The 25,449-nt window shown below is 31.5% G+C and overlaps 1 protein-coding gene across 1 annotated transcript in view; it reads left to right on the top strand.

Moving 5' to 3' along the window:
- LOC143047486 (sestrin-3-like) overlaps window positions 1–25,449 on the top strand; it is a 61,527-nt gene that overhangs the window by 14,630 nt on the left and 21,448 nt on the right. Inside the window, exon 3 of the mRNA XM_076220540.1 lies at window positions 20,594–20,662. Coding sequence (XP_076076655.1) covers window positions 20,594–20,662 — 69 coding nt within the window. The remainder of the gene's footprint in view (window positions 1–20,593; window positions 20,663–25,449) is intronic.

Here is a 25,449-nt window from a genome sequence, read left to right as displayed (position 1 = left end):
GGGATATATGTAAAAATTGATTTTAGATATACAAAACTTGTATAATTTTAACCCCCCACCCCCAAACTATTTGATTTAAGTTTTTTATCCTACATCGATCTTTTGATGTGGTCCCTAAACACATACTATAAGACACCTAGGCGTACTTGCTTTAAGATAGACTAGGTTTTGACCATGGTATTTTGTCATGGTCTTTGTCTTGTTTGTTGTGACAAACTCATCTAGAATTGTTTGTTTTTTTTGCAAAGTTGATTTTCTGAACTTTTAAAAGCTATCTCTATTTGATAAAAGTCTAATGAGAGAGTATATTTTTTCCTGATTTTATCTAATAATCAAAGGTAGCAAAAACCCTCCACCAGATTTCGTACTTTAACAGATTTTTAACCCAACAACTAAATCTTTAACTTGCTAAACTGATTTACAAGTTTCTGTATGAATTAGATTTTTGTCACCTTAACAGTTCAAGATACAGATTTATGATAAAAAGTAGACTATAAATTTTGTTGTATTTGTTAAGAGTAGCAGATCAAAGGCTTGGATAAGCAAATAAAACTCTAAAATATTAAACAGTATCAAAACTCAGCATGAGACCTCAAATGATTAACTTAAAAATCAAGTTTAGTGCATTGTCATGAACACTATTTGTGGTCTACATTTTATTCTATCAATTTAGTTGTTGACTAGCCTCAGTGGCGGATCCAAGGGGGGGGGGGGGGGGGGGGTTCCGGGGGTTGGAACCCCCCCTTTTTTTTGGCCGATCAATGTATTTGAATGGGAGCATATAGTTGGAACCTCCCCCTTTACTCTGGGTTGGGAACCTCCCCTTTTTAAAATGACTGGATCCGCCACTTAAGCCTCCAATAAAATAAGACAAACTTAAAAAAAAAGAATGCATCAGAATGAGTATAGATAGTTTTAGCTAATTTATTATCAAAATTGTCTTTTTTGGAGGCCATAGCCACGAAGACTAAATTGATAACCAGTCGATTCTACTTTCAGTGGCAGATCAAGAAATTTTCATAAGAGGGGGCCCGCTCCAGTCATGATTCAATGATTCCCTATATAGTCAACCAAATTTTTCAACCCCTCTGAAAGTATCAATTTTTATGGAAAAAGAATAAGCTATATATAGCTTAAGGTATATATAGAATGAGGAACTAAGCTTTACAATGTATTTTGCGTTCTAACCTTTAACTTACATTTTTGTACTCTAAGATATCCTATAAATTTAAAAGCTTGAAATAGTTTGATGTGACTGACTTATTATTTATAATTAGCTAGTGATACCATCCTTTTCACATTGGTGGTTATGTCTTCTATGTTTATGTCAGGACATATAATTGTATAACAGCTTTTTGAAAGGTGACATGCTTGATAAAAATCTTGATTGACAATTTGAGTGACACTGTACTGAGTGCACTTATATACTTTTCTAGACACAACCCAGTTTCTGTAAGAGATGAAGGATATGGTAAAACAGGAGGGACCAGGGGAATTGAAAATGGTTTTAAGATAAAGGGGACAACAAAAAGTGACTAAAAATATTATTAAAAGAAATTTTGATCTATTGTGTAGAAAATTTAAAGGAAGCAATAAGACAGAAACTGAGCAACACAATAGAACATAAAAAGACTCAACTACTTGAAACCGAATTGAAATGGATGGCTGAGAATATATCATATCTTAATCATAAGAGACTTATAAAGTAGTGATTTTCGTGAGGGGCTGATTTTCACTGTTCTGAAAATTAAGATATATGTTAACCTTAGCCATCTTTATAAATATTGGCCATGGGTTATCAAGAAACTAAAGACCTTGTTTAAGGGAAATAGTTACAAAAAAATCACTAGTATGCTTGTGTCAACTTATAAATATCATGAATATATTTCAAGTTTACTTGTAACACAGGTTATTCCAATTCTGTATCACATGTAACCCTAATAAATCTGTGAGTCCCTGCCCGTAATCAAACTATCCTACTTGTAAGGGCCATTATAGTTCTAACACACTAAATATATATAATAGATGTGATAATACGCCAATCAGACATCTCTCCATCCAAGTCATAATTTGTAAAAGTACACCATCATAGGTCAAAGTATGGTCTTAAACATGGAGCCTTGGCTTACACTGAGCAGCAAGCTATAAAGGGCTCCAAAAAAATACTAGTGTAAAACAATTCAAACAGGAAAACAAACGGTCTAATGTATATAAAAAAACAAGAGTTTAAGTTTCTTTATAACAAGTAATCTCCCTTGACCTAGGTCTATCAAGTTTGGTAGAGGTATTTGTTATGCAATTGTATAAGCATTGGCACATCTTATTTAAATGTAGATTTTTTATACCCGAGCTTTAAAAAAAGGGGGTATACTGTTTCAGGATTTATAAGAGTCAGTTATACTGTGTGATGTGTTTTCAGATTCATCACTCAACAACTTCAATTCGGCAGGGGGTATCATCAGTGAGCAGTAGCTCACAATTTAACTTGTGTAACCCTGCTGCCATTATAAGTAATGTTCCATTGCTTAGATAGCATGTTAAAAGTGCTGCCATTTAAAGTACACTATCAATATTACGTCATTATTTTTAACGAACAATAGAATTTCACAAAAATTGAACTAAGTGTTTCTTACTTGTCTTGTTAAATTATAAAACATGCACTTTATTATTTATAGCTCCTATTCAAACAAGTTAAAAGTATTATTTTATGTTAAAGTCACCATGACACGAAATCTAGGGTAATTTATTTTCACAAGTCTAAAAATTATTTATCACCTGTTGTGAGCCTTATCTTATATGGTTAAAATTATATTTTTGAATAATATATGTCAAGGATTTTTACAATAGAAGCGTTCAAATCTTATTTTTATCAGTTCAATTTAAAAAAAATGCTCTAGATTGTTTGTTAATGTGAAGGATCTATTTAAATCGTGTCAACTTTAGGAATTGTCTTTAAGACTTCAATTGTCCTTTGAAATTTGATCTCCTTATATTCGACATAGTTCTGATATAAGATCTGTTTGCTTTGTTAGGACTCTTTGACAAAAACACTTCAGACTTTTAAATTTTATGTTTTGAAATATAATTTTGGCACACTAATTGTTATCTATCATATGTACAGATTTGACAGAAAACATCAAGCCCACATTTGTTGATTAATGTTTTATCCAAAATATTTAGTAAGCTTTTTTTAGTCTTCACCTGGGATCATGATAATATTTTGTCCAAAATATTAGTATGATACTATTTCCATAACACCTGATAAAATGATTCATGGACTACACCTTAAATTTATCTAGTCAAAAATTTATATACTGATAGTTTAAACATATTTATTTTTAGTGAATTGGGAAACAAGTTTTGCAACTTATATTAATCCCTTTCCACTTTGCCGGTGGAGTGCTGCCTTGTAGTGGCATTAGCCTGCTCTTTTTCAAAATCTACAAGGGTGTCTTTAACGTGCATGAGATATGGCTCTCTCTTAACAGGGGTCAGCCATTTATCGTCCCTTTCCGACAGACTATCATCGTTTCCTCGAGACCATACTCGCAAATGGTGTCAAGGGAGAGCCGAAAATTCAGTTCCTGAAATTTTCATCCGAGACGGGAATGGAACCAGGAACCTTTGTTTTAGTAGTCCGATGCATTAACCACTACACCACGGCTCCCGACAATACCACTACACCACGGCTCCCGACAATACCACTGAAAACAAAGGTAATAAACATAGCCAATTTATTTCACCAGAAAATATATTATTAATCATTTAAACTCTGGAAAAAAACCCAACAGTTTTCATAAATAGAAATGTTCTTTCATTGTAAAATCATAATGTGTTAGTGCACTGTACATTACTGTATACCGAAGTTTTAGTGTCAACTTGTCTGTCAGTCTGCCCAACAACAAGTTTTGTCCCACTCTTCTCAGAAACTTATGAACAGAATTACTTCATATATAGTATGCAGCTTGACAGTGGCTAAGGTTGCAACTTGTGAGCACTTTTCAAATCTGTAAGATACCTTGTTCCTGTTTTCCATTTCTTTGAAATACAAATAAGTGTATGCTTAATATGATAACATGTGAATGCTTGTTTCGTCCACCTATAACATGACCATGCGCAACTGCACATATTTTTTACATTCTATTGAATGTTCGTTTTTACCTTATTAAATTTCTCTACCAAATGTCAAAATAATAATTTTATTGATAATAATTTTTTTTTTTATAATTTAACCATTTTAACTATCTCAAAAATATAATTTAAGTGGTTGATTTTAAAAAAATATGATGACAAGTTATTTGCCAAAAAATTAACCTTTGGTATTTTGTTCAGGCTTATCACCTCTATATTGAATATTAGGGCAGTTAAAAACACATCCACATTTGACCAGTTGTGTCCAGCATGTAAAAAATGCTAAGTCATCATAATGGATTGGTGCAAATACTAGATTTAACCTGTCTTTTAAGGGATTAACTTTGTTTTCCTTATTTATGTAAAACCTTCTATTGAATTGATAATTTGTATTGTCCAATTTTACAATTGACCGATTTTTTTCTCAAATTAAATGTCCAGTTCTATCTCACAGTACTGGTATTAATTGCGTAATGTTTGTCATCCATTATTTTGTTGACTTTAATTGAGGAAAGCTTATTATCCCTGATTATTTACTTAATTGAGAGGGTTTTTGTGGTAAACAGACAGGTACTATTGTACAAGTGCTGGTCAAGGGTCAAGGTTAAATAATGTTGTTTTTTTCACTAGCCCAGGAAACTGGATTTAACTAGGTGAGGTCAAAATGACCATGTTCATTCAGGAATTCAGTTGGCTGTTGTGACAAAAGGCAGTTTAAGTTGAAAAAAAGATGACTTTGTGCAATGCTCTCTGTACTAATTTTACTCTTTCAAGAACATTTATTTTTCTTCTATTTCTTTTCAAGAACTTTTTTTTTGTTGCTTTGTAGGTCTTTACTATATATAAAGCTATACATTTGAAACTTTAAAATTCAACATTGTTAAGTACAAGAAAGATAAACAGACTCTAAAAATACATAATATGAATACAAAAATAGTTCTGTTATATGTTAATAAGACAACATCACAACAACAAAATATACCAGAAAATAGAAATAAATATTTTCATAAATATAGTCTGACATTGCATAATGCTCTTGCCAAATCTTTCTGTCAAAAGCATACATGTGCAGCCTTGAGAAAATTCAAATTGGGAACCCCTTTACCTTTGAAAATTGGTAGCCATGAAAAAATAATGAAGCAATATAACAAAGAAGGCCAGGAACAGCTTTTCAAATGTTTTATTCCAGCCATGGAATTTGAAATGGTTTGGTCTTTTTTTTGCCATATTTAAGATTATTATTTTTTATCACTCCACTATTTTAGATTGAAGCTCAAAGTAATGTACAGCTGAATGACAAAACCATGTTTCGTTTAGCAAATTTGTTGATGAAAAGTTTTGCATCAGGTCATTACCTTGTTTTCAACACAAGCCTAAATGTTGTATGAGTAGATTTTATAGAACTTGTAACTAAATCTCATACACAAGTGAAACTTTCTCGTGCAAATTAAAATAAAGAAATATACTTGTAGATCTTTTGCATTTTTTTACATGAATTTTTCTGTGAGAATTGAAGCTATTTCATTATCTGTTGTTAAGTTTAATGTTAATATCTTTTTCTTGCTCTTAAATGAGAAATTATATGCCTATAATAAAATACCGGACAAGATACTCTTATTTCAACTATAAATGTACTGCAATCTATATATCAGACATATAACCTTTGAAATGTCTCAAAATAACGAAAAAGTTTTCCACATGATTATGTTTAGTTTGCTAATAGCTACTACCAAATCAAGTTCAATTTCACTGATTTAGAACTTTATATCCCAAGAATTGTCTCAAAATGGTCAAATTAATGGAATCCAAATACTAATGGTAATTAACTGTGACTAGCTACTAGCTCAAAGGATCTTATTTTAGGATTTGTTTTTTTAGCTTTTCTAATTGGTTTGCCATTTTAAGGAGGCATATTTTAGCTTTCTTTTCTGTAAGCAATTGTTAGCCTTACCATCTTGCTTACTTTATATATTGCCACATTATATAGAACCCCGGATTTGAGGCAGTTACAATTTTATTGCTTCTTTACGCTTTAATGTTTATTATTGGACTGAAACAATACACTGTTGTCATAGAGTAGGATGAGGATAAAAAGATAGTATTGTGGTCTTGGTATATAAGTTTTTATGCCCCATTTACAGGCATTATGTTTTCTGTCTGTGAGTCTGTTCGTCCGTCTTTATCCTGATTCAGGTTGAAGTTTTTGGTCATGGTTTTTGATGAAATTGTCCAATCAACTTGAAACTTAGTACACATGTTCCCTTTGATATGATCTTTCTAATTTTAATGACAAATTACAGATTTTCCCCCATTTTCACGGCCCACTAAACATAGAAAATGATAGTGCAGTTGGGGCATCCGTGTACTGGGGACACATTCTTGATAGACTATACATAAAACTAATAATTTTGTGGTTTTAGTATTAGTTTGAAGACTATCTAATTTATTTTTACTGAAATCTTTGCACGAAAAACTTGACCGATTAAAATTGTTTTTTACTGGATAATTTGATTTACTGAATTATTACATTGATAATTGTATAAGCCTATAAAGGAAGGTGTTCAGTACTCGGACACGATGGTCTTAACTTATAAGTGCTTATTAAAATGTTTACAATAAATTGATTGTATTACCAATCCTATGGAATATTTCTGGTTTACATAAAGTACATGTATCGCCTGATCTCTTCTTAAAACCTTTATCGTAGATTATTAGTCTATATTGTCTTTTATACTTATATATATAGGTATTGGTGTTAGTAAAGTATATTTCTTTAAATCTTTGCCAAAATATTTTTGAATTAGATTTAACCCAGTGTAGATCATACGATTATATCGGGCATGTGGGTTGAAAATTAGAATGTAAAAGAGCAGTTTTTTAAAGCTTTATTTACTTGTTCATGATAAAAAAGAAAGAGAAAGAAAAAATATTTTAGACTTACTATCTTTAGATTTTTTCAAAGTAGCCCCAAAAAGATGTACCGGTAAATGAAAATACAATTTGATCTGCATCAAATATCATATTTATGGCTCTGATAAGTTTATTTTATTGTTATAGACACTGTATATATTAGTATATCTATGAAGAAAATTTAGACAATTAAAACATTAATGACAATCAGGGATTCTGAAGTGTCAGGTGTTCCGATTTAAAGTACAGTTGTATCGTATGATCCTGTATTTGGCCATGGGTGCCAATAATATCTAAGAAATAATAATACAATAATAAATTAGAACTGATATTTATGGAAAAATTCTTTCAAGGATAGTGCACCTTATTATGATTTGCAAAAACTCTGAAAAAATTAAATCATAGCAAATTGAATTGAAATTGTATAACAGATTTATTTAATATTGGTTAGGTAGGTTTTAACTTTTTGATGCAAAAACGCAAAGTGAGCTACAGTGGCAGATCCTGAAATTTTCATAAGTGGGGGCCCACTGACTGACCTAAGAGGTCACGCTTCAGTGATTCCCTATATAAGCAACCAAATTTTTTCCCAAAAAGGGGGGGGGGGTGCCCTGGCCCTCTGGGCCCCCCTAAATCCGCCTCTGAGCTATTGCCAATTTTCTTGGCCTCAGTCAATGTTGCTGTTGGTTAAACTTAAAAGATCTGCCTTATTATTTGCACTTAAATTATCAGACATCTTTAAGGAGTTGTTCCCCCCCCCCCCCCCCCCCCCCGAAGGCCCCTTACTTGAATAAGTTATAGTTTAGTAGAGGAAGGAAAACATTCCCTTAAAGACATAAAATATCTACAATTTTTAAAGTACATTTTCCATTCAGTTAAGATTCTTTAGATCTTGGTTAATGATTTAGTAGGTTTACTAATTATTATATGGTGGCAAATGTCCAGTAGTTCTATTAACCTAATGAATGAGTATTTACATTTATGTAGCTTTCACACTCTGATTAAACTGTATAAAGAGTGGGGTAAATATGTAGGAGGATTGCCAATTAAACATATTGACCACAAGATTTATATATTAAATGTGATTGTTGTGGTCAACGTCATGTACACTGAATTTATGTTTACATAACTGTTAGGGTTCAATATTCAGTGGAAAAATATATTGTTAGAGTTGTTTAAAATTACATTAATCCTCTGAGAGAATTAATTGCTGGTCAGAAAAATTTTCCATATTCTTGTACCTACAGAATCTGTTTTAGTGTTTTAATAGTACAAATGTAGTCATGCAGTTTTTGTCGAGCCTGCGACTTTAGTTGCAGAAAGCTCGACATAGGGATAGTGATCTGGCGGCGGCAGCGGTGTTAGCTAACTTCTTAAAAGCTTTATATTTTAGAAAGTAGAACCCCTGAATGCTTCATACTTTGTATATGGAGGCAATTTTTTGTAATGTAAAGTTTTCTCTTATTATAAGTAGTAGGATAACTATATTTGGTATGTGCGTACCTTGCATGGTCCTCATGCCCGTCAGACAGTTTTCACTTGACCTCAACCTCATTTCATGGATCAGTGAAAAAGGTTAAGTTTTGGTGGTCAAGTCCATATCTTAGATACTATTGGCAATAGGTCTAGTATATTCAGTGTATTGAAGGACTGTAAACTGTACATGGGACAACATCCCTAATGCGCCTCGAAATGAGGAACTCAAAGTCACGTGTAAAGAAAAAATCTCTGTGTAGTGATATTGGACATGTTTCTATTTTTAACAAATGACTGAACTTAATTATTTGTGGTGATTAGGAAAGTAGAGGAACAAAGAAAAAATGTGTAAAAACTATGGAGCTATTGAATGTGTTCAAAGTATTAAATTTTCAAATAACTTATTGTGTTAAAAAGGGGATATTTTACCACAAGGAGCCGCATCACAAAAAGATGTTCGGGGTTTGCTAATTTACGGAAAAAGTAATCTCACTTCGTACCCCGAAAATTTAACCACATATGTGAAAATGTTACAGCTTCGAAACGAGCTATCATACAAATCCAAGTTTACGATATGGACTGAGCTACAGGAAAAAACGTTACCATTATCGCCTATGTAAAAACAATTAAAGATTTTGACCCAAATTATATTGGGACAACATCCCTAATGCGCCTCGAAATGAGGAACTCAAAAGTCACGTGTAAAGAAAAAATCTCTGTGTAGTGATATTGGACATGTTTCTATTTTTAACAAATGACTGAACTTAATTATTTGTGGTGATTAGGAAAGTAGAGGAACATAGAATAAATGTGTAAAAACTATGGAGCTATTGAATGTGTTCAAAGTATTAAATTTTCAAATAACTTATTGTGTTAAAAAGGGGATATTTTACCACAAGGAGCCGCATCACAAAAGGATGTTCGGGGTTTGCTAATTTACGGAAAAAGTAATCTCACTTCGTACCCCGAAAATTTAACCACATATGTGAAAATGTTACAGCTTCGAAACGAGCTATCATACAAATCCAAGTTTACGATATGGACTGAGCTACAGGAAAAAACGTTACCATTACCGCCTATGTAAAAACAATTAAAGATTTTGACCCACATGTCCGTCTGGCAGGTGTCATCTGACCTTTACCTCATTTTCATGGTTCAGTGGTTATAGTTAAGTTTTTGTGTTTTGGTCTGTTTTGCTTATACTGTATGCGATTGGTCTACTATATTTGGTGTATGGAATGATTGTAAGGTGTACATGTTTAGCTGGTAGTTGTCGTCTGACCTTGACCTCATTTTCATGGTTCAGTGGTCAAAGTTAAGTTTTTGAGTTTTGGTCTCTTTTTCTAATACAATAAGCAATAGGCCAACTATATTTGGTGTATGTAAATATTTTATGATCTATATGTCAGTCGCGCAGATTTTATTTGACCTTGACCTCATTCTCACAGTTCATTGCTCCGTGTTAAGTTTTTGTGTTTTGGTCTGTTTTTCTTAAACTATAAGCTATAGGTCGACTATATTTGTTGTATGGAAGAATTGTTAGCTGTACATGTCTGCCTGGCATGGTTTATCATGTTTATCTGACCTTGACATCATTTTCATGGTTCATTGATCAATATTTGGTTTTCTTGGTTAATTAATGTTAAGTTTATGTGACAGTAGCAGCCCTATGTTCCACAAGGAGCGAAGAGGATTAAGTCAAGTCAAGTTATGTGACAGTTGTAATAAAACTTTACATTTAGGAGTATCAACATAAAATCAATGATTAGTAAAGAAGGCGAGACATTTCAGTGTGTGCACTCTTGTTAAAACTTTATAAAAGGAACCTATATGTAACTCTCAACAGACGTAGCTTACTGCTGCATTTCTCAGATTTGCTCTGTATTCTGGTAAACTTTGGGTGAATCTTGAGTATGTGTTATATACATATTTGTTTTTCGTTCATTTTTTGTACATAAATAAGTCCGTTAAGTTTTCTTGTTTGAATTGTTTTACATTGTCATTTCTGGGCCTTTTATAGCTGACTTTGCGGTATGGGCTTTGCTCATTGTTGAAGTCTGTACAGTGACCTATAGTTGTTAATTGCTGTGTCATGTTGGTCTCTTGTGGAGAGAAGTTGTCTCATTGGCAATCATACCACATCTTCTTTTTTTATATTTGGAGTTTTCAATGTTTCAAGTTTGATGGAATTCATTAAGTACACTCAGTGAAGTGTATCAAATGTTAAGTCTTGTACTATAGAAGCCCAGTATTCCATCCCTGTGTCTATATCTCAATTCAGTTTTTGTCTTGCCTACCATGAAAGTCACAGAATGTGAGACATAAAAGGGATTACAATTGGCAACAATGGCCTAAAAAAATAGTTTAAAGCTTAAATATATTTCTGATGGTAGAAAATCTGGATGCTTCATTCCTTGTATAAAGACATGTCATGTTATGAAGTTCCCATTTCTTGTTTGTACATGTCCTTGACCTCATTTACATTGTTCAGTGACTGTTTAAAAATGATTACTTTTTTTTGGTCAAGTTAAACACTCATTTATTATGAGTAATAGGATAACCATATTTGGTATATGGGTTCTTTGCATCATTTACATGTATGTTAGGTTTAAATAAGGGTATATCTGACCTTGACCTCATTTCATGAATCATTACATACATCAAGGTTAAGTTACATTGTCAAATCCTAATCTCAGATTCTATAAGCATTAGGTTAACTATATTTGGTGTATGAAATGACAGTAAAAAAGGCTTGGCTTTTATGACCTTGAAATCATTTTCCTGGTTCATAGGTCAATGTTAAGATGTTGTTAATTCATCTGTTTCTCTGGTACTATTAAAATAGGACCACTATACTTTGTGTATTGAATAATTGTTAGATGAAATTGTCTGTCTGGCATTGTTCATCTCACCATAACCTAATTTTAATAGAACATTAATAATGTTTATACTATTATAACTTGTAGCAAAAACTTTATATATATACTGCAGACTTTCAAATAAATTCAATAAGTTAAAAGTAAAGTCACAAAAATACTGAAATCAGAGGAACAGGTTGTGCACTGTCTTGTTTATGATATCTTTGGAAGAAAGAATTTAATCATTATTTGAGCTTTCAAAGACAAACAGAGTCCTATAAAGAAATGGTGATCCTTACTATGTAATTTTATTGCTACAGTTGGCACTGCAGACAATTCCATAAAAAACAAATTGTAATAACTTTGCATGACTTATCTCCCTTATATTGGTAATTTACAGTGCATTCTATACAATGATGTTTCACACTCATATTTTTATGTTTTCCTACAGTCATATATAAAGCAGACTTAAGGTATTTATTTTTCATTTCACAGTAATTCTAGAAAAAGTGTGACAGGTAACCAATCATAGAGACACATTTCTTTCAGCCAATGAGATCATCTGATACAAGTTATATAACATGCTATATCAACAAGGAAGTTGCTAACAAATTACCGATATTTCAATGTAATTACTTCTTTAGGAATTACTCAGTCTTATTAAAACTAATAAAAGTATTATTCTAAAATAGCAATCCACTCTTTGATAATCAATTCTTTATGTCATCATATTATATTTCATACATGATTGACTTTGATGGCTGTAAATTTCCTGGATATTTCTGGGCTTTTGCTCAATAAAAGTGTCATGCTTCATTGCTTTATTCTGTGAAATAGTGTTTATGGTGATAATTAGGTAATGGAGGAATCTAAATATGGGATTTCCAAGAATTGCAAAAGCTTTTATTTTTATCATACTATGAACTATACTGCATTTTGTAAAATGAAAATGTAGAAGTATTTATTAAATTGAATTATCTATAATGCCATGCAGAAAGAAAAAAATAAATTAGAGTATGGGAGAGATAATTGAATTTTAATTCGCCATCGACAGTGAATTCAATCAATGAATTATCTCCCTTTATGGTTGATCCTGTAACTAGAAATGGGGGATAACTCACTTGTTTCAATGACATTAAATAATGTTATATTGATTGTTCTTTTACCTATGCATTTAGGCCCTTTCATATTGTCCTGAACATGCACAAAATGTTTTCCACTAGGTGTTAAGCAACCAACAATCAATTAAAATACCTTTAATATCCCCAATCAAGCTTCCAACTCTCTCATGCACACATTTAACTGATACACTGTCAAGCTATGCCTTATGGTTGAAATAATATATGAAAGCATACCCAAATTTTTGTTTAAGGCAATCACAATCTGAAATAAAGAATAAATAAATAAGATATTTTTATATAATTGAATTTCTTGACCTAATTGATACATAAATATTTATAGTATAATTAAAATTAAGGCTTTCCTATTCGGGAAGTGCTATTTTGCAGGTTGCGGGTTGCAGGTTGCGGGTTGCGGGTTGCGGGTTGTGGGTTGCGGGTTGCAGGTTGCAGGTTGTGGGTCAGGTCACACATATGAATATTATAAATAAATGTAATAAGGTCATATTAGGAGAGTTAATACATATAAAATATACCCAATGACTGCTAAATTTAATATTATTTATTTCTTACAGTACACATACTGTAGGGTAGAAATATTTTGTCAGTATTTAATTTTGTCATTTTATTTTTAAATATCTTCAAATTCTATAATCATCATTTTAATACACATACAGGTAACCACCTTTTGATGCTTATCATACTGCTCAATTGCTAATAATAGTTCTAAACATTGATTCTAGTGAAGTTAAAGTAATAAAAAATTTAAATTGACATAGGCTGAACAGGTTCTATAGAACGCATTAATCTGTCTCAATCTAGTTACTTAAACAATAAAATCCCTTTCAGTGGACATTCAAAATTTTTGAGGCTGTAATTAAAAAATTATTGGCTATAAAAAAGAAGATGTGGTATGGTTGCCAATGAGACAACTATCCACAAAAGACCAAAATGACACAGACATTAACAACTATAGGTCACCGTACGGCCTTCAACAATGAGCAAAGTCCATACCGCATAGTGAGCTATAAAAGGCCCCGATAAGACAATATAATACAATTCAAACGAGAAAACTAACGGCCTTATTTATGTAAACTAGAGGCTCTCAAGAGCCTGTGTCGCTCACCTTGGTGCATATTAAACAATGGACACAGATAAATTCATGACGAAATTGTGTTTTGGTAATCGTGATGTGTTTGTAGATCTTACTTTACTGTACATTCTTGTTACTACAATTATCTCTATCTATAATGAACTTGGCCCAGTAATTACAGTGGAAAATATATTCTAAAAATTTACAAAAAATTATGAAAATTGTTAAAAAATGACTATAAAGGGCAATAACTCCTTAAGGGGTAAACTGACAATTTTGGTCATTTGACTTATTTGTAGATCTTACTTTGCTGAACATGCTGTTTACAGTTTATCTCTATCTATTATAATATTCAAGATAATAACCAAAAACTGCAAAATTTCCTTAAAATTACTAATTCTGGGGCAGCAACCCAACAACAGGTTGTCTGTTTTGTCTGAAAATTTCAGGGCAGATAGATCTTGACCTGATAAACAATTTATCCCCAGACAGATTTGCTCTAAATGCTTTGGTTTTAGAGATATAAGCCAAAATCTATATTTCGCCCCTTTTTTCTTATACTATATGCAATAGGTCAACTATATTTGGTGTATGGAAATATTTTATGATCTATATGTCAGTCGCGCAGGTTTTATTTGACCATGACCTCATTTTCAAGGTTCATTGCTCAGTGTTAAGTTTTTGTGTTTTGGTCTGTTTTTCTTAATTTATAAGTAATAGGGATCAACTATGTTTGTTGTACGGAAGAATTGTTAGCTGTACATGTCTGTCTGTCTGGCATGGTTCATTGGTCAATGTTTAGTTTTCTTGGTAAATGCTAAATTTATGTGACAGTTGTAATAAAGATATATATTTAGGAGTATCAACATAATATCAATGACTAGTAAAGAAGGCGATACATTTTAGCGTATGCACTCTTGTGCTTTAAATTGGCAGAAATAAACACTTACTGAAAACTAGAGGTTAGTAGAACATATAATCCTGATACAAAAACAACATGAGTACAACACTAGTACACAAATAAGAAGATGTGGTACGAGTGCCAATGAGACAACTCTCCATCCAAGACAATGAAGTTAAAGTAAGCAGTATTATTTTACAATACGGTCTTCAACACAGAACCTTCAAGTTGGCACATTTTTGCATCCTGATGAAAATTGGAAGTGCAATTCTTATATATATACATGTAAATTACTATTTTGACAATACATGAAAGACAGGACCGAAATACAGAAAGTTTCAAATGGGAAGACATGCCCAAGTAATCCTGGAGGCTCTACAAAGTATTTCAAATGTTTTTTTTCTGAAAAATTGAGATTTGTTTTGGCAGAAGGGGCAGCTCTGTTTGATGGTCTATATTCAGTGATTCAGAATTTTTGCTTGTCTTTTGCAATTATCATAGTTTCTCAACTCTCAAGTCAAACTGAAACTTTACTCAAGGACAGCAACAAAAAAACCCAGAGATACATGTTCAGCTCACAGGACATTTTCTAAAAAAATAATACTTCTTAGTGGCATAACTCTTTTAAATACGTCAACCTTTTTAGAACTTGTCATAGATGTTGCTGATATTAACCTTTTATAACCTATTTAAAGAATAGTTTTATAAAAAAAAAAATTGCAAAAGTTGTACACGTGGGAGCGATAACAAAAGCCGGATAGACCGGCGAAGAAAGGACTAACAGACGCTCGGTATTTCTATTTCCCCTGCAACACTTTTTAAAAAAAATGCCTTTCATAGCGTATTTTTTAAAAAATCCAGTAAAAATTTAAAGGAGCATCAAGCGAAAACAAGACTTTTGGGAAGGACCCTTGCTAAGAATGCAATAGAACTTAGCTAAAGAATCCAGAAACACTGTTAATCAAAAATATATACAATGATGTACATATATATCTAGTTTAAAAGCAAAAAGTCTTTAATTAACCACTTAAAATTAAAACCGTGTCAAGTCTTGATGCTTAATATGTATTAGTTAGTGGTGAGAATTTACGCGTTTGTTGAAGGCTTTACCCAAATGTTTGTTAAGCTTTCTTTTTTCATACGAAAATGTGTGTATAATATTACATAAACCCATCAAGATATTGTAATTAATGAAAATTGATAGATTTCTATTTTAGGTGTAAGTTTATTTACACAAGAATGATGTGTATTGTAATAAATACCATGCCTTTAACATTGATCATAAAATTGTTATAACAAGTGAAACAAGTAAAATTATGTAGATTACACCATTCCATGCTTCTCCCCTTGTGGCAACCCGCAACCCGCAACTTGCAACCCGCAACCTGCAACCTGCATTTTAGACAATTTCTTCCTATTCTTTTGTTGACCTCATTTTCATTGTTACATTGATTTCTTTAGGTTAAACAAAAAGATCAATTTCAAATATACTGCTTTTAAGTTTAATACTAAATATATTTTAGTAGGTCAAATCATTACAGTGATCTCAAATTAAGTCATCCAAAGGTTGAATAATTCTTATCAATAGGACATTAATTTAAGCATCAAAATAAAACCCATTTTAGCCCTAGACTAAAATACACCAATTGAGCAAAATTTTTAAAACTTTGAATGTCAGAAACAGAAAATTTACCATTTTACAAGCTGACATATAAGAATCCTACATCTTAAGTTCATTCCAGCACAATATTGAATTTTCATATATCTGTGAAAATGCAGCCTTTCAATACTTTTCAATAAATCATTTTCTGACTTTTGACTCCTGAGAATTTCTTTTTCTTTTTCGACAGTACTTAATCGATCTAGATAATTTAAAATATATATATTTTTCAGCTTTATCTTTAAAGTCATAAGAAACCTCAAATTAAAAAAAAAATTACATATGTTTTTTATAACTAAATGGAAAGCTTTCCGTATACAACTTATGTACATATACTTTTTTCTGAGGAAAATTCTTTAATTTGTCCACATTTTAAAGGAAGTTTACTTATTTTTAATTGCTTGCTTCCAGGAAACAATTTTCAGGAAACATATTTTCGGTATGCATAGTGACCTGAGCGTAACCCTCCTGGTAAAAATCCGGTAATCACAATACACATGGATCTGTCATTAAAATAAACAATTATCTGTTTGTACCTGTTAAACGCATGCTAAATACCCATGCTTTTTGTTATTTGTTTACTTTATGGTGACAATCGGTCAACTTCGGCTTCAAAACACGGCATTTAATGAGCAGCCATATTTGTTAAATCATAACAGACAGAGAGAAAAAAAATTGACGATTATACGATATATTTGCGTAAAAAATTATAAAATCGTGCACAGAGGACTAAGTTTATGATATATACATGCATTGGTTCAAGAATTGGATAAACATTATTTTTCACCACTCACTCGTTCCATATGACTTTAACTTAGTGTAACCCAACATCAATTATGCAGGCAAATTATTTCTATGTCTTTTAAGTGTTTTTTTTCTTTATTCTTTTTGCTTATACTAATATCAGTTAAATATTTTCAATTTTGTAGAGAAAAAAAGTAATTTTCATAATATCTATAATTCAATTGTTCTTTTAGTAAAATTTTAAGGTTAATTTTTTTCAAAAAAATCTTTAGTCTGAATAAAATAATAAAAAAAATATTTAAAAGCCACTGTTCACTAGTTTTATTACTTTTTTTTTACTTAATAGAAATATTAAATATTATGACTTTATTATTTCTTAGTTTTGAGAGGTCAAACCATAAAACAAAATATTTATTACAAACTTAACAGCCTTAAGTAACCTTGGTCAAAATTTTATGAATTGGTCACACATATTGTACAATTTACAAGAATATTTATTGCAATATTGTTATTGTGTGTGGTATGGCCTCCTGTGAAGTTTCAATAAAATCTGACACATAAAATAATGATTTACATTCGCTTTGATACTGACCGTTGTGACTTTATTGGGCTGTTTTTACATTGGACAGTAAAGGGAAATGTCTCCATAAACCACCTTACCTTGATACAGCCTACAGGTACTTTGTCAGAAGGACAGATATATAGTCATTGACTATTATTAGTACCTAGTCAACTTGGTGCAAGTTTTTGGCTGAATTAATTACTGTGAATTTTTCATGCATTTAATTATTATGACAATTTTTGAACATTTGACAAAAATGTGAGATAAATATTTTCAATTCAAAGCAATGTTGCATACACATAGTGCCAATTTTTTTTTTTTTTGCAATATCTTTTCCAATGGAATTTTGGCAATAATGAAAACCTACCAAAAATACGATTTGCTTCACAGGAAGTGATGTGGTTTTTTTTTGTTTTGTTTTGTTTGATTTATTTTTAAATTTTATAAATTTATCAGTCAGTAAGGAAGAATTTTTTTTATTATCTAATCATGTCAGTTTGATATTATTTCATTCATGGTCAATAGTTTTATTTTGCAAAAGACCAAAATTGCAAAGTCAAGTATCTGTAATAAATCTGACAGAATCTGAGGGACTTGAGTCATTTTCCAAAATTATATCTTTAGTAATCTTGTTGTCAACTTGACCATATTTTTGGGTGACTCAGGAGTGACAAATCGAATGCTATTGTTAGACAGTCACTAAGGCTTTCTCTAAAGCATGTGCATACTTTTCATGTTATGAAGGACATCAACTTAAAAATTCGTTGGATGCACATTTAAAATAAAATTTAGTTCCCAGACTATTGAAAAAAAGCAAAGATTACTCCAAAATGAACTTATAAGCCTCTTGGTTTTCACAGCAAATAATAGATTTCAAATTTCTAATCAAAATTTTATATTCTATTACAAAGAAAAATGACAAAAATTGCTATAGATATAGGAAGATGTGGTGTGAGTGCCAATGAGACAACTCTCCATACAAATAACAATTTAAAAAGTAAACCATTATAGGTTAAAGTACGGCCTTCAACACAGAGCCTTAGCTCACACCGAACAACAAGCTATAAAGGGCCCCAAAATTACTAGTGTAAAACCATATATATGGATAACTGATATTGTGTTGTTTTAACACTATGTGGGGCTATTGGAATTAAAGATATTAGCAGCTAGTCTGACCTGTCTGCACTGGAAAAAATGTTGGAAATCAGACCAAGATAACTCACTTTTTAAAACATTTAGTGTCTATGAAAGATATCTGATATTTTGTATGTAATATCAATACATCCATGCGCCTGGCTGTGAGCAGCTTTCAGAATATCATCGATATGCTAGCTCTGTCTATGCAGTTATTCTACAGTGTCTTTTAGTGGTTTTGGTTACTCACTCAGGAGATTATATTTTAAACATCAAAGTGCATGGGGTGCTGACAGATTAAAATTTTGGACCTCCTGCTTTGTGTTGTACAAACAGGGCATCAGACTTGTCTTTCAATTGTTACATTATTTGTTTGTGATAAAATGCTTGCACAAATATGATTTGTGTTAAATAAGCATTAAAATATACAAATTAGTGACGAAAAGTTTTAAAATTTAATATCTGGTGATGAAAAGTTTTAAAACTAAATTATCTGGTGATGAAAAATTGGACAAATAAAATTTTATTTATCCTTTGATTTTGAATGATGTGCAAGTTTCAAGGTGAAGAGAGATTGACAAGGTCAAGGTTCTGGTGTGTTTGAAATTGATTGATCAGGGTTTATATATCTGTGTTAATTGACATGCAATATCATAAATTGCATAATAAAATTGTCCTATGTGAAAGAACATCTGCTGTGCAGAAAGATAGATTGTTACCCATGGTATCAAAAATAATAATAAGCTGACCTACGTAAACAGTAAAGCTGACCCTAGGAATAAGAATTACATTTTTTGTTCCAATCAAGGGTATTTGATGTGCAGAATCTTAGTTGTACAGTATATAATTTGCAGGGGTGGATCCAGGTCCAATCATGTTTTAGTGATTCACGATATTATCAACCAAATTTTCCCACAAAAGTCCCCCCTAAACTTCATATATTTGTGCTTAAAATATATTTATTAATTTAACTTACATAAATACTATATTCATTGAAAATATTATGTAGGTCTGAATAACCTCTTTCAAACCCCTGGGGTGCTGTGATTCTAGTGGGTGTTTTTATCCCCCCAGGGTATCATCATTCTAAACACTTGAGTTTTTTCTTACCCCAGGCATTTGCACACCTTTTGGGGAATTATTGCTGTTCAAAAACACTTGATAATTAATTTTGTCTTCCAACTGTTTTGATTTCTGCCAATGATTATTCTTTGATGAAACAAGTGTATGGCATACTAAATTACAAGCCTGTTGTCTTTGATGAGTTCTTCAATGGTTGCTTTACATGTTTAGAAAGACCACAAAGAATAAACTAAATAATTAACACCTCAATTTTCATACACAATGCCTTCTGCTTTATTTCAAATATATGTTATTTAATGCTTTAAGTTTTGATAATTACATTTTATCTTTATGTTAAATGCTAGTATCCTTTAATAAAGTCAAAGCCAGTGTTTGAAAAAATATTCTTTATAATTTTTCTATACTCAAATTTGCTGCAACTCAATGCATTTTTGAATAATTATGAAAATGTCTTTCAGAGTTTTATCTGATTGTATGAATTTGCTGTCTTACTGAAAGCTATGCTCTCTAAAGGGTAGCAAAACAGAACAGGATAAGATTTCATTCAGGTTAAATTTGAAGACAGGTCTTTTGAATTAAATTGGCAGATAATATTTAAGTTATTATACTTTCGACATGTGTAACAAATGAAATATTGAATATGATTTCGAAAGAAATTAAGTTATTTAAATAATTAGAACTTTAAGTGCAGGCCCACGAGTGAATTAACAAGTGACCCAAATGTGTACAAAATGACACCTTAATATAGACTTAAGTCAGTCTGCTTAAGTAACACATTTCAATGAGGTTCATAACTGCTCTACCAGATTTGTCCAGGGTCCAATAAAATTTATATTTTGTTGGAAATTGAATTATTAAATGATGTAAGTTATGTCTATGCATGGTTTTGAGAATGAAATTACATTTCATTTTTTTCTTTGCAGGAAAGAGAAAATATAACACTGCCAAAACCTTCCACTTTGGGACCAAGTTGCTTCATACCAAATAGTTCTGTGAGTCTATACAAATTCAATAATGATTACTTGCTGGTTGTCTATCATATTATGTTCACTGACAATGCAGTACGAGAGACAATTTTCTTAAATAATTTAAAATGAATAGGCCTTTTCCCTATGTTCCCAGAGACCACAGAGAGTTGAAAGACCACTATTTGTTTGTATAAAATTAGACTGTCTCAGTATAAGACTTCTGTACAATATGAATTAAGAATGAAAATGGGGAATGTGTCAAAGAGACTACAACCTGACCAATTAGAGCAAAAAACAGCCCAAGGCCACCAATGGGGTTTATAAGTATGAACCAAAATATGAATTTGCACAAATAATGTTATCACAATAGAAAATTACAAACACTGTAACCATATATTATAATAAAATTGAGAATGGAAATGGGGAATGTGTCAAAGAGACAACACCCTGACCAAATAAAAAACAACAGCAAATAAGCTAGAAAAGACTTACTCAGACACTAAGATAAGTTGGTTTACAGTAAACATATTCAAGTCAAATAATGTAACACATTTATTGAGAAAAGCCAAACATTAATAGATTTCTACTTACTGCACTGATTTACAGAGTTCAATGAACTGCACACCAAATTGCATAATTTCATATTCTGCAGACTACATGTATAAATTTTGACCAATCAGCAGAACCATAAAATATTATCAGAAGTTAATTGAGATCTATATCCTTTTTCCTTATATTTATATTACACATACTGACAAAATGTCGTAAAAACGGCTGAAATAAATATGGAAATGAAAAGGTATATATGGTACATGTGTGTTCAAATTACTAAACTTGAACTAAACAAATTTCAATAAAACTTTGCTTAGGTTTTAACCACAGTTTCTCTCAAAGTGCTCAACTTCAGAATGAAATAGCACTTTTGTGATAAAATTAACCAAGTTTCAAGTTAAATAATAACTAAAGAAAAAGTTTTTGTTAAGATTAAATACTTGTCAAATTTGTTAATGGTACACTATTTTGAGAATATTTGCCCGAAGGCAAAGGACTTTTAGATTCTATCTCAGCCATCAACACTTAAACATTTAGAAAGAATTATATATGTGTGATATCAAATTGTCATATCTGGGACATTCTACTTGTTGAGATTGAACAGACTCAAATGTCTAACAGTTTCATTCTGTCCCCCCCCGCTTCCCCCCCCAAAAAAAAATGTAAATAGATTTACCGGTAAGACAATATTAAAATAATCTATGAAAATATATGAAAAATTATAAAAGCATATATGTCAATGACCATTGGCTAGTTAGATAGTTTCAATCTTTATCCCGCCTACCCCCCTGAAAAAAAAAGAAGAAGGAAAATAGATTTAAGGCAATGTTTTAATAATCTATGAAAATCTATGGAAAATTGTATAATCATATGTCCATGACCATTCGCTAGTTAGATATCAATCTTTTTTATATGTAATACACAGTTTTTGCTCATAAATATGTCATTTTTAGCCTAAGGTTATCTTTTTGTATCTGATGACCGCTATAAAAAAATGTGCAAGCTTGCAATTTGATTTGCCCCATGTCTATGGTTAATGTCTTTGTCAAAAACTGTTAAGATTTAACAAGATACATATAAATTGACCATAAAGAGGTTATAATGATCAGGTTTACTTATGTATGTACATAGTTACATGTGTAATGATTCAGGCATCAATGTTGGGTAGATGTGGGGGTGGGAAACACTAGCTTTTAATGATATTATGTTTCTTTTGTTAATTTGATACAATATAAATAGTGAAATATTGTATAATGTTTAATGCCATCTATTATATTTGGGTACAGAACTTCACATTTAATAAGATGACATTTGATTATCTAGATTTGTATAAGTGAATGTTCAAATATTGCAAAATCTATTGGACATGTTTGGTGAAATACTATTTAGAGATGGGATTCAGGGCCTAAATAACCCTTATTTGGGGTGGTCATTAGTGGCTGCATTATATCAAGACAAAATGTCTGCACCAACTTCATATAATATAAAAAAAGAAGATGTCGTATGCTTGTCACATTAGAGACCAAATGACACATAATACACCTTCATAGAGATACATGTAAATCTAAATATTTGCTTTCAGTTTTATAAGTACTTCTTGCATATGTAGTTAAAACTCTTTTTAAGGTTTGGAATACAAACAAATACCAACTTTCCCAAAACAAATTCTGTGTTAATTCAGTTCTCTGTCAACATTTTACAATGCCAAAGTTAGTCCATTATACATGTAAGTCCTCTATCATGACTTTTATACTTTAAAGACAGTTATCAATGCTAAGTTTATTCTCTTAAATATCAGGATTTCCTATATATTTATTATTTTACAAATACTGAATTTTATTCCTCATTATAATTAATGACTCTTGTTGCAAATCTGAAAATGGGACTGTTTCTGATGTAAATTGGAAGGTTAAGTCTATGTAGTAACAGATAACAGTTTTATTTTATTTTTGTCTTTTAAGACATAACAAGGCAGTATCAAAGGATGTTTAGTTATGTTTCACAACATGTCTATCATGCTATATTAAGGTTCTCTGGAGAAATTACCTTAATGTCTATAAGTCAGGCTAGTTTTGGCATTTGTGAGATCATTGTTCCAGATAGGTTTATTGCATACTGGTCATATTTAAATAAAGTTGCCATATTACTATAGACCTATTTTTATTAAGGTGTCACTCGTTAAGGACTTCGACTTCCAATAATACTTGATATATCTTGACAATTTTTTTGTATTTGTGGCCTGAAGGATGCATGCTACTCTTGTTTTTGGATTTTTGCCAGATATTTGGAATCCCTTGGTTTTATCCATGTAGTACTTGTGCCTTTAGAAATTTGTATACCCCCGCTTTGAAAAAGGGGGGTATACTGTTTTACCTCTGTCTGTCCATCCATCCATCCGTCTGTCAGTCCATCCGTCCCATGAATATTTTTCGTCACATTTTTCTCAGGAACTACAATAAAAGGATTTCTGAAATTGGGTTTCAAGGTTAATGTAAGTCTGATATACCGTGTGATGCGTTTTTAGATTCATCACTCGACGACTTCCTGTTTACCGAACATTTGTCTGATTTAACACATGAGAGCCAAGTTGAAAATTTTCGTCACATTTTTCTCAGGAACTACAATACAAGGATTTCTAAAATTTGGTTTCAAGGTTTATATAAGTCTGATATACCGTGTGATGCTTTTTCAAATTCATCACTCAACAACTTCCTGTTTACCAAACACTTGCATATTTTTACACTATTAAAATTATCCACTTGCGGCGTGGGTATCATCAGTGAGCAGTAGCTTGCAGTTTCACTTGTTTTCCCTGCTAACCCCTACTTTTTTTTCCATATTTGATTATATATAGATTAAAAATTTGAAAATGTTATAAAATACTTTTTATTTTTATGACCCATTTATGGGCATTATATATGTTTTCTGGTCTGTGCGTCCGATCATCTGTCCGTTCGTTTGTCCGTCTGTTCGTCTGTCCCATTTCAGGTTAAAGTTTTGGTTAAAGTTTTTGGTCAAGGTAGTTTTTGATGAAGTTGAAGTACGATCAACTTGAAACTTAGTAAACATGTTCCCTATGATATGATCTTTCTAATTATAATGCCAAGTTAGAGATTTTATCCCATTTTCACACTACACTGAACATAGAAAATGATAGTGCTTGGGACACATTCTTGTTTCTTTTTTTTTCTTTTTTTTAGGAAAAAGGGGTGTCAATGTTAAATGTATGAAAAGTCCAGTGAGAATTATTTCCCATCAATTTATTTTTAAGGATCTTTGAAAAGATGCACTTGGACCCTTCTTTTTTTTGCAGTGTTTTAAAAGGCTTGTTATTTTGAAACACTGAGCAGCTATCATCCTTAAATTCTGTTGTTGATAACTATCCCTTTTCTCGTTTTATTAACTCAAGGTTCCAGAGTTAATGTAGATAAATATACCCATTTTCCAATGCACTACAAGGGTTCAGTTGCTACTCCCTCGGAGTTGCCAATCATATTTGCATCATAAAACGGTTCTGTCTAAGAACAATCTAAACAATTCCTTTGAATGTCAGCAGCAAGCATTCAGAATTAGCACTAACTGAATGAATGTATATCATTGCATGTACAAGACATATAAACTCTCAGAATAATCACATTTGACATTTTTACCGTTTCGGAAATGGAAAACATATTGCTGATGTTAAAAATATAGATATATAAGAGGTAGTATTAAGTGTAATCACACTAATATTATATCATGGTGACAACAGTTATGTAATTTCTCTAGATATATGTACTTGTACTGGCGAAGTCCGACATTTCCTTTACAACCGAAGGCAGATGAATTGTTTTGTTAATGTTTGTTTACACCAATCTTGAAAATGTCTTTCAAAATAAGCATACAGATACATGTTGCATAACAGGAATGGTGTAAAATGATATCCTTGTTATATTTATGGCCTCAGAACACAATTATTCTTCCCCTTGGCTACAATGCATTTTTTAGTTAAAGTCAAATTGCATTAAAAAATTTGCACCGCCACAAACATGAAATAAATTTAACTGCTTATAGACCATTATTATTCTAATAAAATATGCTTGTCCCAGTACAATCCATCAGTGCTTTTTCTTTTGAGGGCCCTATTAGCATGCCAATGGTAGGATTTGAATCTTGAATAAATGACGACATGTTTTACTTATTTCAATATATATGCAACTGATAGGACCACCTAAATAGTAAACATTTCAAAGAAAACAGTAGACAGATTACTTGGGAAG

The sequence above is a fragment of the Mytilus galloprovincialis genome, chromosome 10 (genome assembly GCF_965363235.1).
Source record: "Mytilus galloprovincialis chromosome 10, xbMytGall1.hap1.1, whole genome shotgun sequence".
NCBI lineage: Eukaryota > Metazoa > Mollusca > Bivalvia > Mytilida > Mytilidae > Mytilus > Mytilus galloprovincialis.
Note: the sequence above shows the minus strand (reverse complement) of the source record. Positions and strands in the feature narration are given on the sequence as shown.